The sequence below is a fragment of the Pimephales promelas genome, chromosome 19 (genome assembly GCF_988280905.1).
Source record: "Pimephales promelas chromosome 19, fPimPro1.hap1.1, whole genome shotgun sequence".
Lineage (NCBI taxonomy): Eukaryota > Metazoa > Chordata > Actinopteri > Cypriniformes > Leuciscidae > Pimephales > Pimephales promelas.
In genome coordinates this window covers 14,240,029-14,252,668 of record NC_142787.1, presented here as the reverse complement: position 1 = coordinate 14,252,668, position 12,640 = coordinate 14,240,029, and the positions used below count along the sequence as shown (strand labels likewise).

The following is a 12,640-nucleotide window of genomic DNA, read 5'->3' as shown; positions in this document are numbered from 1 at the left end:
TATAGTGGTCTGGCAGAGTGCACCGAAACGTGTTATGCAACAAGCTGTATAACTGCCATAATAATACTGATCCATTTCCCTGTGTTGATATATAAACAAACCAAAGGTGTATGCTAGTATCTAATGCCCTGATCAGCCTATAATAAAACAGGTCCAGGTCCACATTAGCATGTGATCAGTTTCAGGTGTGTGCTAAGGGTCAGATGTCGGATACACGTGTGTGTGCGTGTGTGTGTATGGTCAGGTAGAACCTCACCAACTGCATCATGTCTTTTTGCACACATGCAAATGCACACATGCAAATGTTTGATTAAACACCGAGTGGACATAATTCAATCTTACTTTACAGTGTCTTCACGTTCAATGTCATACACACACACACACACACCTGAAGCCTTGTGTTTCAGAGGACAGGCAAGTCTGCAGCACATCTCTGGACCAGTCTGGTAGCATTTTTGCAGAATGTGACTGTGTTTTCAATAGACAACCAACACCGATTTTCAATTGGTATGTTTAAGTAATGAGTTTATAGATATTTCATTAATTAAACTTTGAGCTTCCACAACAACTAATGAGATTCATTTTCGTGTTACGCAGCACGTTTGAGCTTTCGCAAGAACCAATGAGATTTGTTCTTGCGTATCAAGCAGGTTCGGTTGAGCTTCTGTTTACGTGAATAAAAAAATGAAATCTGTTCATCATATAAAGCAATCAAGTCTCTTCAAAAAATTTGGAGCAGCTCAATTCATTACGGACTAGTTTTATGACCTCTTCATTAATTGTAGAAGAGCTAAAGTTGTAGCTGTCAATGGAGGGACAGAAAGCTCTCAGATTTCATCAAAAGGATTTTCATTTGTGATCTGAAGATGAACGAAAGTCTTGCGGGTTTGGAACGACATAGTGAGTAATTACTGACAGTTCACCTAAATACCCTTCACCTGTCAAGACTGTCAGCAAGCTAAAATCATCTTTGAAAAGAAATTGTTCCATCTAAATTCATCCTCCTAAAGGAACAATGTGACAATGTAAGTACACAAAGTTGTAATTAAAGATTACTTAATATGCCTTTACAAGAAAATGCTATTTAAATCTTTCTACCTCAAAATTTCATGTTTATTTCAGTGTTACTTGCTGTTTTAAGTTTGGTAGCAATTTCTCAGTGAAAATTGTTCCTAGACCAATTTTTTATTCAGGTGTACAGCCATAAAAACAAACTTTGAAGCAAATCCAATACATTAACTGGTAAATTTCCCACAACGCACTGTACCTGGCCTTCCATTCTGTTTTTAACATCCTTGTTTGATGATCACATAAAAATTTTTTTAAATGTAGTAGGCAGAATAGAGCATATATGCAGTATAAGATGGTAGTCCATTCAGGACATGTCTTGTGTTTCTTATGCCTGTAATTAGTCTTCCAATGAGGTGAGAGAGGAGAAAGCAGAGACCGAGAGAAGCAGGCAGGTGTTAGGTGGAGGCTCTTGGCACGTAAGCATAATTTAACAAGACATTGTTAAATATTTACAGTGCTCCTGAGTGTCACGTTGAGACTGACTATCTGTTTTAGTGGTAAGAATGGTTTATTTCTGTCTCTCACCCTCATAACCAGGTTATGAATGAGAAAAAAAAGAGAGAGACCAGAACAATGTTCTTCCACAAAATGTATGTTTTTTTTTATCACTAGAGTGCAAAAAGTTACATAATGTACCTTTAAATAAAGGGTTGTCGAACGTGTAGTTTGTTCACAGTTTACTTCTGTCAATTGTATTGAGATATAAAATTCATGGAAGTTGTAGGGCTGTCACCAACGATAATTTTGGTAATTGAGTAATCGGTCTGTAATTTTGGCCATTAATCGAGTAATCAAAAAAACTTTTGTAGTAAAAATAGACTTAAGCAAAGACTTAACAATGAGGCAATAATATTTGGTTCAAATAAAATATCAAAAGCAATTAATCATGGTTTCATAGAACAACATTGTTATAATACATTATATAAACAATCATCTTATGTATATGTATTATAACAAATGCCTGCAGGGGGCGCCAACGACCTAGTGTTGTTACACTTCGTGATTAACGATTTGCATATTTAGAAACATTGATGTATTCTCCTATGTTGACGTAGGTTTATAAAAGATTTACCTTATCAATGATGAATGTTAGATGAACGTTATAAGCTACCCAAATGCTCCACGTACTTAAACGATACCAGTTGACATGGAGCATAATTTACTGTGAATGAAGCCACTCTGAGATGCATGAAAGTAACCAACGCATGTAAATAAATCGCATGGATATTAAACCTGCGGGGCTATGTCTTTGTAAATTTACAATAGCACTATGCTATAGAATGTTTTTTAAATGTTTAAATGTATTGTGCAGCCTTACAAAACGGTCTAATAATGCAGTTCATGGTTTCTTGTTTCGTGAAATGCCCAACCTTCGGTACTTTACTGGTTACTCGACACGGGTAAGTTGCATTAGTGGATTTTTTTAAATCGAGTACTTGAATTTAATCAAGGAATTATGACACCCCTAAAAAAGTTGTGTTAAGATCATCATGATGAAAACAACATGTAATAAACAACATTTTCTGGGTCAAAGATCTTATTTTCTGCAATAATCATTGGGAAAATCCTTTAAGCTTTTTGTTGAGGGAACCAGGATGGCCTACAAAAATATGTCATCACTGCAGCACTCTAGAAAAAGCATTAGCTCAACAAATGATGTGAGTTTGGGGTGAAACTACCTGTTTTCCAACCAAAGACAGACTAGGGTATTCAGGAAACCTGTTTGAAAATTTTAGCAATTCTGAAAGATGCCGATAGTTCTTGCCAATAGTTTTTCCTCTGTCGCCATCTCTGTTCGAAATCTGCAATTGCAGTTATTAGCGGAATAATCAACTTTACGTGTGTCTTGTCAAGTACAACACGACACAGCGTGGATGAACACAATGTTTGAGGGGAGTGTGTGGCTGTCAGTTACCGCGCCAGTGTGGATACTGGCATTCAGAATCACAGATTATTATTTTTGGAAGTATGAACAACATAAGAATTTTCACCGAAAAATATCCTCTGAACAAGTAACATCCATTTTTGTTCTGGTTCTGACATTGCAGTAAATCACGCTGCTCAAATCTAAAAATTGCTTATCATATCACGCAAAACCATGTAAATTTTACTTTGTTCTCAAATTGTTAATGTTAACAACGTCAGCAATACGTGACTACATGTAATGTCCTTCCAATATGTATCCTTGTTTTCGTGTGGGTCCGGTTGCCGTCTCTTTTTTTCTTTAGCCACTTCGAAGTCCGAACAAAGTCTTTTGCATTCTATAGCAGGTGAATCTGTTGTCACTAGTGATTGTCGTTTGAAGTTTAATTATATCAAGTGCTGAGAGAAAAGGCTATGAATCTCCACTTCCAACATCCTCACTCGCAATATAGCCTACTAGCCGAGACTCTTCTTTATCTGTACGGATGTGATGTAATGACTCAATATAGCCTACTAGCCGAGACTCTTCTTTATCTGTACGGATGTCACTTAATGACTCAATATAGCCTACTAGCCGAGACTCTTCTTTATCTGTACGGATGTGATGTAATGACTCAATATAGCCTACTAGCCGAGACTCTCCTTTATCTGTACGGATGTCACGTAATGACTCAATATAGCCGACTAGCCGAGACTCTTCTTTATCAGTACGGATGTCACGTAATGACTCAATATAGCCTACTAGCCGAGACTCTTCTTTATCTGTACGGATGTGATGTAATGACTCAATATAGCCTACTAGCCGAGACTCTTCTTTATCTGTACGGATGTGATGTAATGACTCAATATAGCCGACTAGCCGAGACTCTTCTTTATGTGTACAGATGTCACGTAATGACTCGATATAGCCGACTAGCCGAGACTCTTCTTTATGTGCAATGTGACGTAATGACTCAATATAGCCGACTAGCCGAAACTCTTCTTTATCTGTACAGATGTGACGTAATGACTCAATATAGCCGACTAGCCGAGACTCCTTTATGTGTACAGATGTGACGTAATGACTCAATATAGCCGACTAGCCGACTCTTCTTTATGTGTACAGATGCGACGTAATGACTCAATATAGCGGACTAGCCGAGACTCTTCTTTATCTGTACAGATGTCACGTAATGACTCAATATAGCCGACTAGCCGAGGCTCTTCTTTATCTGTACGGATGTCACGTAATGACTCAATATAGCCGACTAGCCGAGACTCCTTTATGTGTACAGATGTGACGTAATGACTCAATATAGCCGACTAGCCGAGACTCTTCTTTATGTGTACAGATGCGACGTAATGACTCAATATAGCCGACTAGCCGAGACTCTTCTTTATCTGTACAGATGTCACGTAATGACTCAATATAGCCGACTAGCCGAGGCTCCTTTATGTGTACAGATGTGACGTAATGACGCAAAGACATGCTCAAATCTCCAGTGGAAATCCACCAGTACCACTGGAATTAAAACATTATTACAATCTTACCACTTTGAATCGAGCTAAGGCAAGCAGGACTGCAGCTTTAAAGAAAGAGTATCATCTGTTCAATAAAAATTTCTTCTGGAACAGGATTACTCCTTAAAAACTTTTAAATTCCACTTCCAAATTTGCATACAAAACACATAAGTAATTTCTGCCCCTGTGAATCATTCATGTGTTTTACATACCTGGCTGACTCAGCAAACGCCTCTGTATCCTTCATCTAATCTGGACTGAGACCTGATCTCTCCAAGCATTCACTTGAGCTTGAACGAACGCTCTTAAAAGTTGTTACTCAGCTGTAAGAGGCTTTAGGCTTGCTTCCCCTGGACATAACTAAAGATCTCCACGATTATTTGGACCCAATCGAGTCTGGTCTATTCACAAAAGTGTCTGATTTTGTTATCCTTGGAAAATCGTGGAAGTTGCACATCACTTCATCATCAGCGAGATCTGACGTTCTCAGATACCTTCCCCCTTTGACACACAGTCTCAAGTCCTTTCTCTTGTATAACTCTTCCTGAATGGCGAGGCGATGATGTCATAGGCCACACGGCAACCGTTGCCGGGCCCGCCGGGCCCGTTGCCGAGACGGGCTTGTTGGACTTTGAGGCTTGACTCTGACAGGCTAGAGAGATCACACAAGGCTTAACAGAGTCAACACAGAAAATGACCACGAGAAAAGAAACTGAAGGAAACCTGGAGTACCAAAGAGTGTGTGTGTGTTTTCGCATTGTTGAGCTTTCCTTTGTGTTTTCTTTCCCTCCTTCCCACCGATGTTTGACCTCTGGACTCATATGTAAATCAACATCCTCCTTCACCAGACTGTTCCACTGCTGAGCTGTTCTGACAACACTTCGCTGTATTCTGTATACACTATCATTCAAAAGTTTAGGGTCAGTATGTTTTTTTTTGTAAGAAATTAATACTTTTCTTCAGCAAAGACGCATTCATTTGATCAAAAGTGAAAGTAAAGACATTTGTAATGTTGCAAAAGATTTCCATTTCAAATAAATGTTCTTCTGGACTTTCAATTCATCAATTTGAATAGCGGTTTCTGCAAAAATATTAAGCAGTTAAAAGGTTTTCAACATTGATAATAATAAGAAACGTTCAAATCAGCATATCTGAATGATTTCTGAAAGATCATGTGACACTGAAGACTGGAGTAATGATGCTGAAAATTCAGCTTTGTATCACAGAAATAAATTGCATTTTAAAACATATTAAAATAGAAAACTTTTAAAGTTGCTGTTTTCAACATGTTCTCCGATAAATAAATGCAGCTTAGGTAATCATAAGAGACTTCCTTCATAACTGCAAACCTGTGTAGTGTTATGTGAAGGGTGGAGGTCAATTGGAATAAATTCTTGTTACTAAAATCTTTCGAAACTTCAACAACATGCATTTGAAAGTCTTTGTAAAATCTAGCTCTTCCTTGGAAGCTTTGATTCTTGGAAACTATTCATTCCTCAGAAGCACTCAAAGTAGCAGCTATGAAACTTTGGTTTGTTCCACAGCGGTATAGCTTTCTTCCTTCAGCAGAACACAACAAAAAAAGTTTTTTTTTTTTTTTGCCACACTGAAAAACACCTGTGCCCCTTGTCTATGGAAATTGCGTAAAGGCAGCCAATCAGATTGCAGCGTTGTGATTTGAGATTGCCCTCAATATCCAGCAAACATCTTGTTTCCTCTCTGTACTTGAGAATGACAATCCCTCTCTTTTTGCATTTCCCTATGTTCTTTCACCTCTGATCTGGAGTCAGGCTGGGTGAACGTGACACCAACACTGTCCTCACAAAACCAGGTGTGACACAATGCCTCCCATTATAAGAGCATTATCCAGGCTGAGAGAGGCCTTGTGTGTGTGTGTGTGTGTGTGTGTGTGTGCCTCACTGTGTAAATTGCAGTGTCTGATGTCATTGTCACCCCATGCCAAAGACTCGCACTCTCTCTCGAAATCAGAAGAATACTTTTGGAAAAAGCCTATTTATTAATTAATTTGTTCATTCTTAAAAAAAAGCCACACAAATCAACTTATTTTCGTAATTGATTACATTGACATTTATATATATAAATATATATATATATATAAACTCTACAAATATTTACTGCAATTAAAGCAGCATACATTTTGTTTGTCATCCATTGTCTTGTTACACATTATTTGATAACTCAATTTATATATATCCTACATGTTAGACCTACCTAAAAAACCTTAAAGCACTGTTAACAAGGTTATATGGGCAAGTAAAAATCTTAACTGGTCCGACTGGGACAAAATAAAAAAAGAAATTTGCCCTGATTTATTGAAGGACAGCTAAATGTGACATTGATTACAATAGGTTTGATTGTTTGAAGTTCACTTGAAATTAAACGTTTTTTTAAAGCCTAATAAATATTTTAAAAAATATATAGCTTTCAATTATACTGTAATGCCGAATGGCTGTAATGGCTAAAATTCAGAAAATTCGCCCATAAAAAATAGGATGGAGTTTGTTCAAATGTTTGCTCAACAGTACTAGTTATGGCACATCTTTGCAAATACCAATATACAATTTTTAATTTCTCCTTTAATTTCTACAAAGCAGTCTTTAGAAACTTGACAGAACAGAATGCATTTGATGTCAAATTAGGTATATGCATTAAACTAATTTAAAAGGGACAGTTAACCCAAAAATCTAACTTATCATCTTTTACTCACCCTCATATCATTCAAAACCTCTCTTTTTTTGTGGAAAATACAATATGATATTTAAAAATGCTTCCTTTTTTGTTTATACAATAAAATTTCCAAAGACTTCCAATGTTGATCTTTGGACACCATTAACTTTCATTGAATAGACAAAAGTGGTTGAAACATTGTTCAAAATATCATCTTTTGTGTTTCAAACATTTAATGAATATTAAAATGTAACTTTGGAAGCCCGTATGTATAAACTCTTTTAAAACATCAACAATCAGAGAATCACGTGTAGTCCTGAAAGCAGCACAGGCTTTCACAATCATGTGTGAATCATCCGGTATCATAACTGAACAGTTCTTCAAAACTACTTCTCTTGACTAATACAGATTATTGTGTACTGGCCCTGAAACCACAACACATGCAATACTGTAAACCACCCAGCATTTCTCACTCCTGTGAGAACACAGGCGTCTTTGTGTCATCTGTGATGCTAGTCCTCTTTGCTCTTTGCTCAGTCCCGCCCCCTAGAGGCCTCACTGTACACATCAACCTGTCACCATGGCAACGCTCCACACCTGTCAGTTTCAGGTGAACCTCAAGCCCGTATCATGTGTCTAGCATGTGCTTTTCAATGGGTTAACAGTCCAGGAGTCTAATGACAGCAAAAGGTAAGACAGCATTAGACCTGTACGCATGTCTTTATCAGTAGGAAAGTGTTTTCTATTTTTAGTGGTGTCAAACACGTCCACCCTGCTGCAGTAATGTTGATAACGGCAGTGCCAGACTACTTTGTATGCGGTCATGGTTTAGTCTACAGTCTTGCACAAACTAAGCAACAGTACTGATTGACAAAACTATTTAAAAGTCACCCTGTGGTGAAAAATCAAGATTTTAATGTTGTTTATGTCTATGTGGTGTTTTTAATATGCTTTGAGACTAAATTATGTGCAAATTCATGTCAACACCATTGCTGAATATTTTCTCTTTAAAACTGCAGTGAACCAAAGACTGTCTCAAAAACCCGGTTTGATATCACTGGTATTTCTGACGTCAGCTCTTACTATTCTAGAGTTTTTCTTAATACCCTGGTTCAACAATAATGCAAAGGTTAAATAATAATTCACTTAAGCTGAGAAGTTAACAAAAAATGTCATGGTCATTATAATTTTTTTCTGCATGGGTATCAAATTGTCGTAATTTACTCCTTTACTACACCCACTTCTGAACAAACAATACATTTTGGTTTATCATGTATCGTCATATACTGCTCTTTCTTAAAATTACAGAGGGATTTATGGATATCTACTTTTGTTATCCTGTAAATCAGAATATACTGTCAATAGCTTTAAAAATGATTTTGGAATAAAATGTTATATAAAAGCACGCTACGAATAATATATTTACAAATCCCTCTGTAAATGTCTAAATAATATAACCAGGTGCAAGACTGGAAAGTTTGGTGTATATAGGTGCTACAGAAGTGGAGATTTTGAACTTGGGAGTATGAGAGAAAAGTCATTTTGAGAAAATGGGCTTTAAAGATTTAGCAGCAGCCAATGAGATTGTGCATCTAGAGTTGAACCCCCCCCAACTTTCATGATTGGTTGCTGATAAAAAGGAAATGACCATATTTGGATCCGACAGCATTACAGGAGAGAGAGAGAGAGCTTTGACAGGGTGCAGACAGCGATCGCGGAGCAGCGGGATGATTTAGATCGTTAGTTAGACCAACTTTTTATGAATTTATGAGAAATCTACAGACGCAAACAGACAAAATGTAGTATAAAGACCTAAATGTGTATTCAGACTATTCTGAAAGAAGACAAATATCCCAAAATCTCAAAACTGACTAGTAAAAAACGATGTTTTTGCCTGCTGTGTCTCGCCTTAATTGCATTTAATATTTTGCTTGTGAATAGGTTGTGAATAATAAAGCTACACTGGTATTTGCCGAATAATTACGTTGCAGCGTTGCAAATGCTAATCATTACTAGGCCTATCTCTCTTTACATGTCGCCACTTGTGTTGTGTTTGTCCTCTTGAAAATAAATCTGTAAACTTAGCACATTTGGCAGCATCCTCCTCCAATGCCTTTCTTTTTTTTCAACCTGGCTTTTTCAGCCCCTCCTGGAAGGGGCCCACCGGGAATTCTCCCGATTTTCCCGATTACCCACCCCAGGCCTGTTTCTAAGGATGCTGATTGTTATAAGGCAGCTGTGTGACTCTGAGATGGTGAACGGGAACATGGTTTGTATCAGAACCGCGTTTCCTCGCAGCGGATCTTTATTCGTATGTGTGACGGAGGGATTCCTGCAGCTGGTTTGCCTCTTTTACACATTTTAAGCCCTTCACGAGTTCTCAGCTCCATCATATACAATCAAATGTATTCACATACAGCGATGTTCATGGATGTTCGACATGTTCTTGTCACAAAATATATGTCAGAAAAGCCTTCTTTTTTTGCATCTGTAGGTTTGGTGTTAAAAATGACAGTGTGAACGCTAAGTGAAGAAAGACTAAATGTATCAGGGTTTTTTGGTTGAGTTATAACAGTTTGACAGAGTATGATTAAAAACACAACGAGGCTGTGAAAGCGAATGAGTAGATGAGTTTATCTGTTTGGCTGATGATGTTTAATGACCCTGTAGTCCCATTTAGCCACATGTTAGCAACTGCATTTTACAAGACAAATAAAGAGCAGTTGTACTTGTGTTCACCACAGACCTTATCCTCCAACACCCTAGAAACCACACAGAAATGTGTTGCAAATTCTAGCATTGTGGGAATGAGTTTTGCATGGGCAGGCGCCACAACAAAAATGTAAAAATCTACTTATATTTATGTAAACTGTATGGTTATTAGCAACTTGGTGCATTAATATAGCATCCACATAATGTTCTGGTATATTTTATAAAAGCTTCAAACATCATCCAGTTCAGTTTCAGACCAGGAACTATTTGACATATAAACCACTGGTCATGAAGTTGGAGCAAAGTTCATGACCAGAGTGAATGAGGAAAGACTTGCACTAGCCAAGAGTGTTTGAAAATGATCAACAAAAAGGGCAACTTCAGGATATAGAGCTCTGCAGTCAATAAACTATTTTAAATAACCTTGACGAACAGAAAATGATCTTCCAAAAAAAAAAAAAAATCGTACAGACCTCAAAATTGTGATCACTAGTGTAAATAAATCAAATAATAAGTGAACTGCGTTTGGTCTTACCTTCTCACTGTGAGCCGCAGTGATTTGTAAGATCCTTTAACGAGTGATATGGCCTCCTGCCTCCATCCACTCAACTCCACCTCATTAATTATGACCACCTCATCCCCCACCTGCAGGGGGTGCTGCAACAGAGACGCCTTCCCGGCCTCCTCTACCTGCGGGACATAAAGAAAACACACAAACAGACCGTGAGCGCTCTGTGCGGTAACAGATAGAGGCTGCGATGCTCTACGAACAAAATTAAAAACACATGCATGCTCACGGACTAACAGAGCCCCCAGTAAAACCCGGCTAGAATTCGAAGAATGTTTTCTTTGGACCTTTACGCCTACACATTCGCAGAGTCTCTTGACACTAATATTTTGGTCACACAATCTCTCGTCCTGATCGGATGGAGTCCCACGTTACAAAAAGCTCAGCAGCATCCAGACGACATAATGTCAATGTGCACCTGAGAGGACTCCATTCATTGCTCCCAAACAATACAAAGAGCACAAGGCATTATTCATGCGCAGGAAATGTAATGTTTAGATATGTCAACCACAAAGAAACCTCAGTAAATCCCTAGTAGCATCTAATTGTGGACAAAAAGACAGAATTGGTTAGATAAGATCGGTTAATGTACTCTTCTTGTATTGGGTGTCTCGCACTTAATTATTCTGACAACGGATTTACAATACACGAAAGAAATGTCCTGTGGTGTGACGGTGAAATATTCCCCCTGGAAACATGCATTTTTGTACAGTATATGTGACAGCAATTCAGGCGAATTGTCTACACCATACCCAGATTGTGAAGTTTAAATGGAGTTTCTAGAACTAGCACTCTTTAGACTTTCTTTGTAAATATATCGTTTTGATCCAAATATAAGATTATATGCGTTTTTCTCGGAAATACATTTTCATTTTTTTAGATATATATATATATATAATGTATGTATATATTTTTTATATATACTGTACATACAGTCTAGACAGCCCTTGTCCTCTGACTTCCGGGAGAAACTGCTGTCTTTTCAGCGCTATGTGAATGACTCAAGGAAAAGACATTCATATCCCCCCCTAGATAAGATAAAACACACCCCAACATCTGTCACTGCATAAAAAAGGTGAGAAATCAGTCATTTTGAAATCTACTGAAAACAAGAACTACAGGTTATATTTATGGTATGCAATAAAGTGTATATTCTAAAAAATGATTGTTGGTACATTATACCAATATATACCATATTTTCAATAAAATAATTAAAATTTGCAAAACGAAAAAAATGTCTTTCAGTTCTTTGCATTAGTTCTGTCATGCCTTGAAATACAGCATTTAAATTGAATCACAAGTAAGGTCATATTTATTTGTGAAGCGTTTTCACACAATCACATTGTTCCAAAGCAGCTATTTAGGAAGTTAAATTGTAATAGGAAGTCATACAGTCGTGTCTATAAAGTTCCTACTGAACAGTTTCAACAATACTTGTGTGTTTAACTTGAAATTACAATGTTTCTGGCTGTATTTAAAAGCTGTGAGAGCTGCCGGGGGGAAACATGTAGTATGTTTAAATAAGTCAAAGTTCACATTGTGGCTTTAGACAGTTGCATTATTCACTGCCTGGACAAAAAAATGTCACTGCTTGGATTTAAATAGGCAAATGCTTAAGAGTCCATCATTATTGCAGTGATAATTATCCTTATAATTTATGTTTATGTTTGTCCATCCGTCATTAGAGCAGACGCATCTGAGGCAGTAAATACATCGCATTACATTTCATCAAACTACAGGTTATTTCTGTAGCTTTGTGGGCACTGTTTTTTTCTTTTGTTTGACCAAAATCTCATGTTACAAAAGAGGAAGTGCTATTTAAAGGGGTCATTAACTCACAATTAAGTTAATGAACAGTTAAGAGTTTATTATATAATAAAAAATACCCTGTAAGTTTCTCAAAACGTCCTTGTTTCATTAGTGAATGGTGACATGAGAAGAAGAAAAGATTATGCATCTGTAAATCAAGCCAGTGTCTAAAAGATCACCTTCGCATAATTTTTTCTTAGTAGGATAAAAATAATCTTATTTTTTAAAATGTAAGCAACTAATTTAGACATGCAAATTGGGTGCTGGTGTGATGAGAAGTTCGTGCTTGGCTTTGTTTTTATGAGAGGACATTTATTTTAAAAAACTCTCTGCAGGCCAGTAGATTATTTAATGTACTGTTCACATGAG

At 37.2% G+C, this 12,640-nt stretch overlaps 1 protein-coding gene across 2 annotated transcripts in view; it reads right to left on the bottom strand.

The window, feature by feature from the left end:
- shroom3 (shroom family member 3) overlaps positions 1–12,640 on the bottom strand; it is a 65,130-nt gene that overhangs the window by 41,585 nt on the left and 10,905 nt on the right. Inside the window, exon 2 of one of the 2 annotated variants that reach the window (XM_039657416.2) lies at positions 10,430–10,584. In XM_039657416.2, the coding sequence (XP_039513350.2) occupies positions 10,430–10,584 (155 nt within the window). Of the gene's footprint in view, positions 1–4,706; positions 5,228–10,429; positions 10,585–12,640 lie in introns of those variants that run through there. The other variant, XM_039657418.2, reaches the window with a different exon arrangement.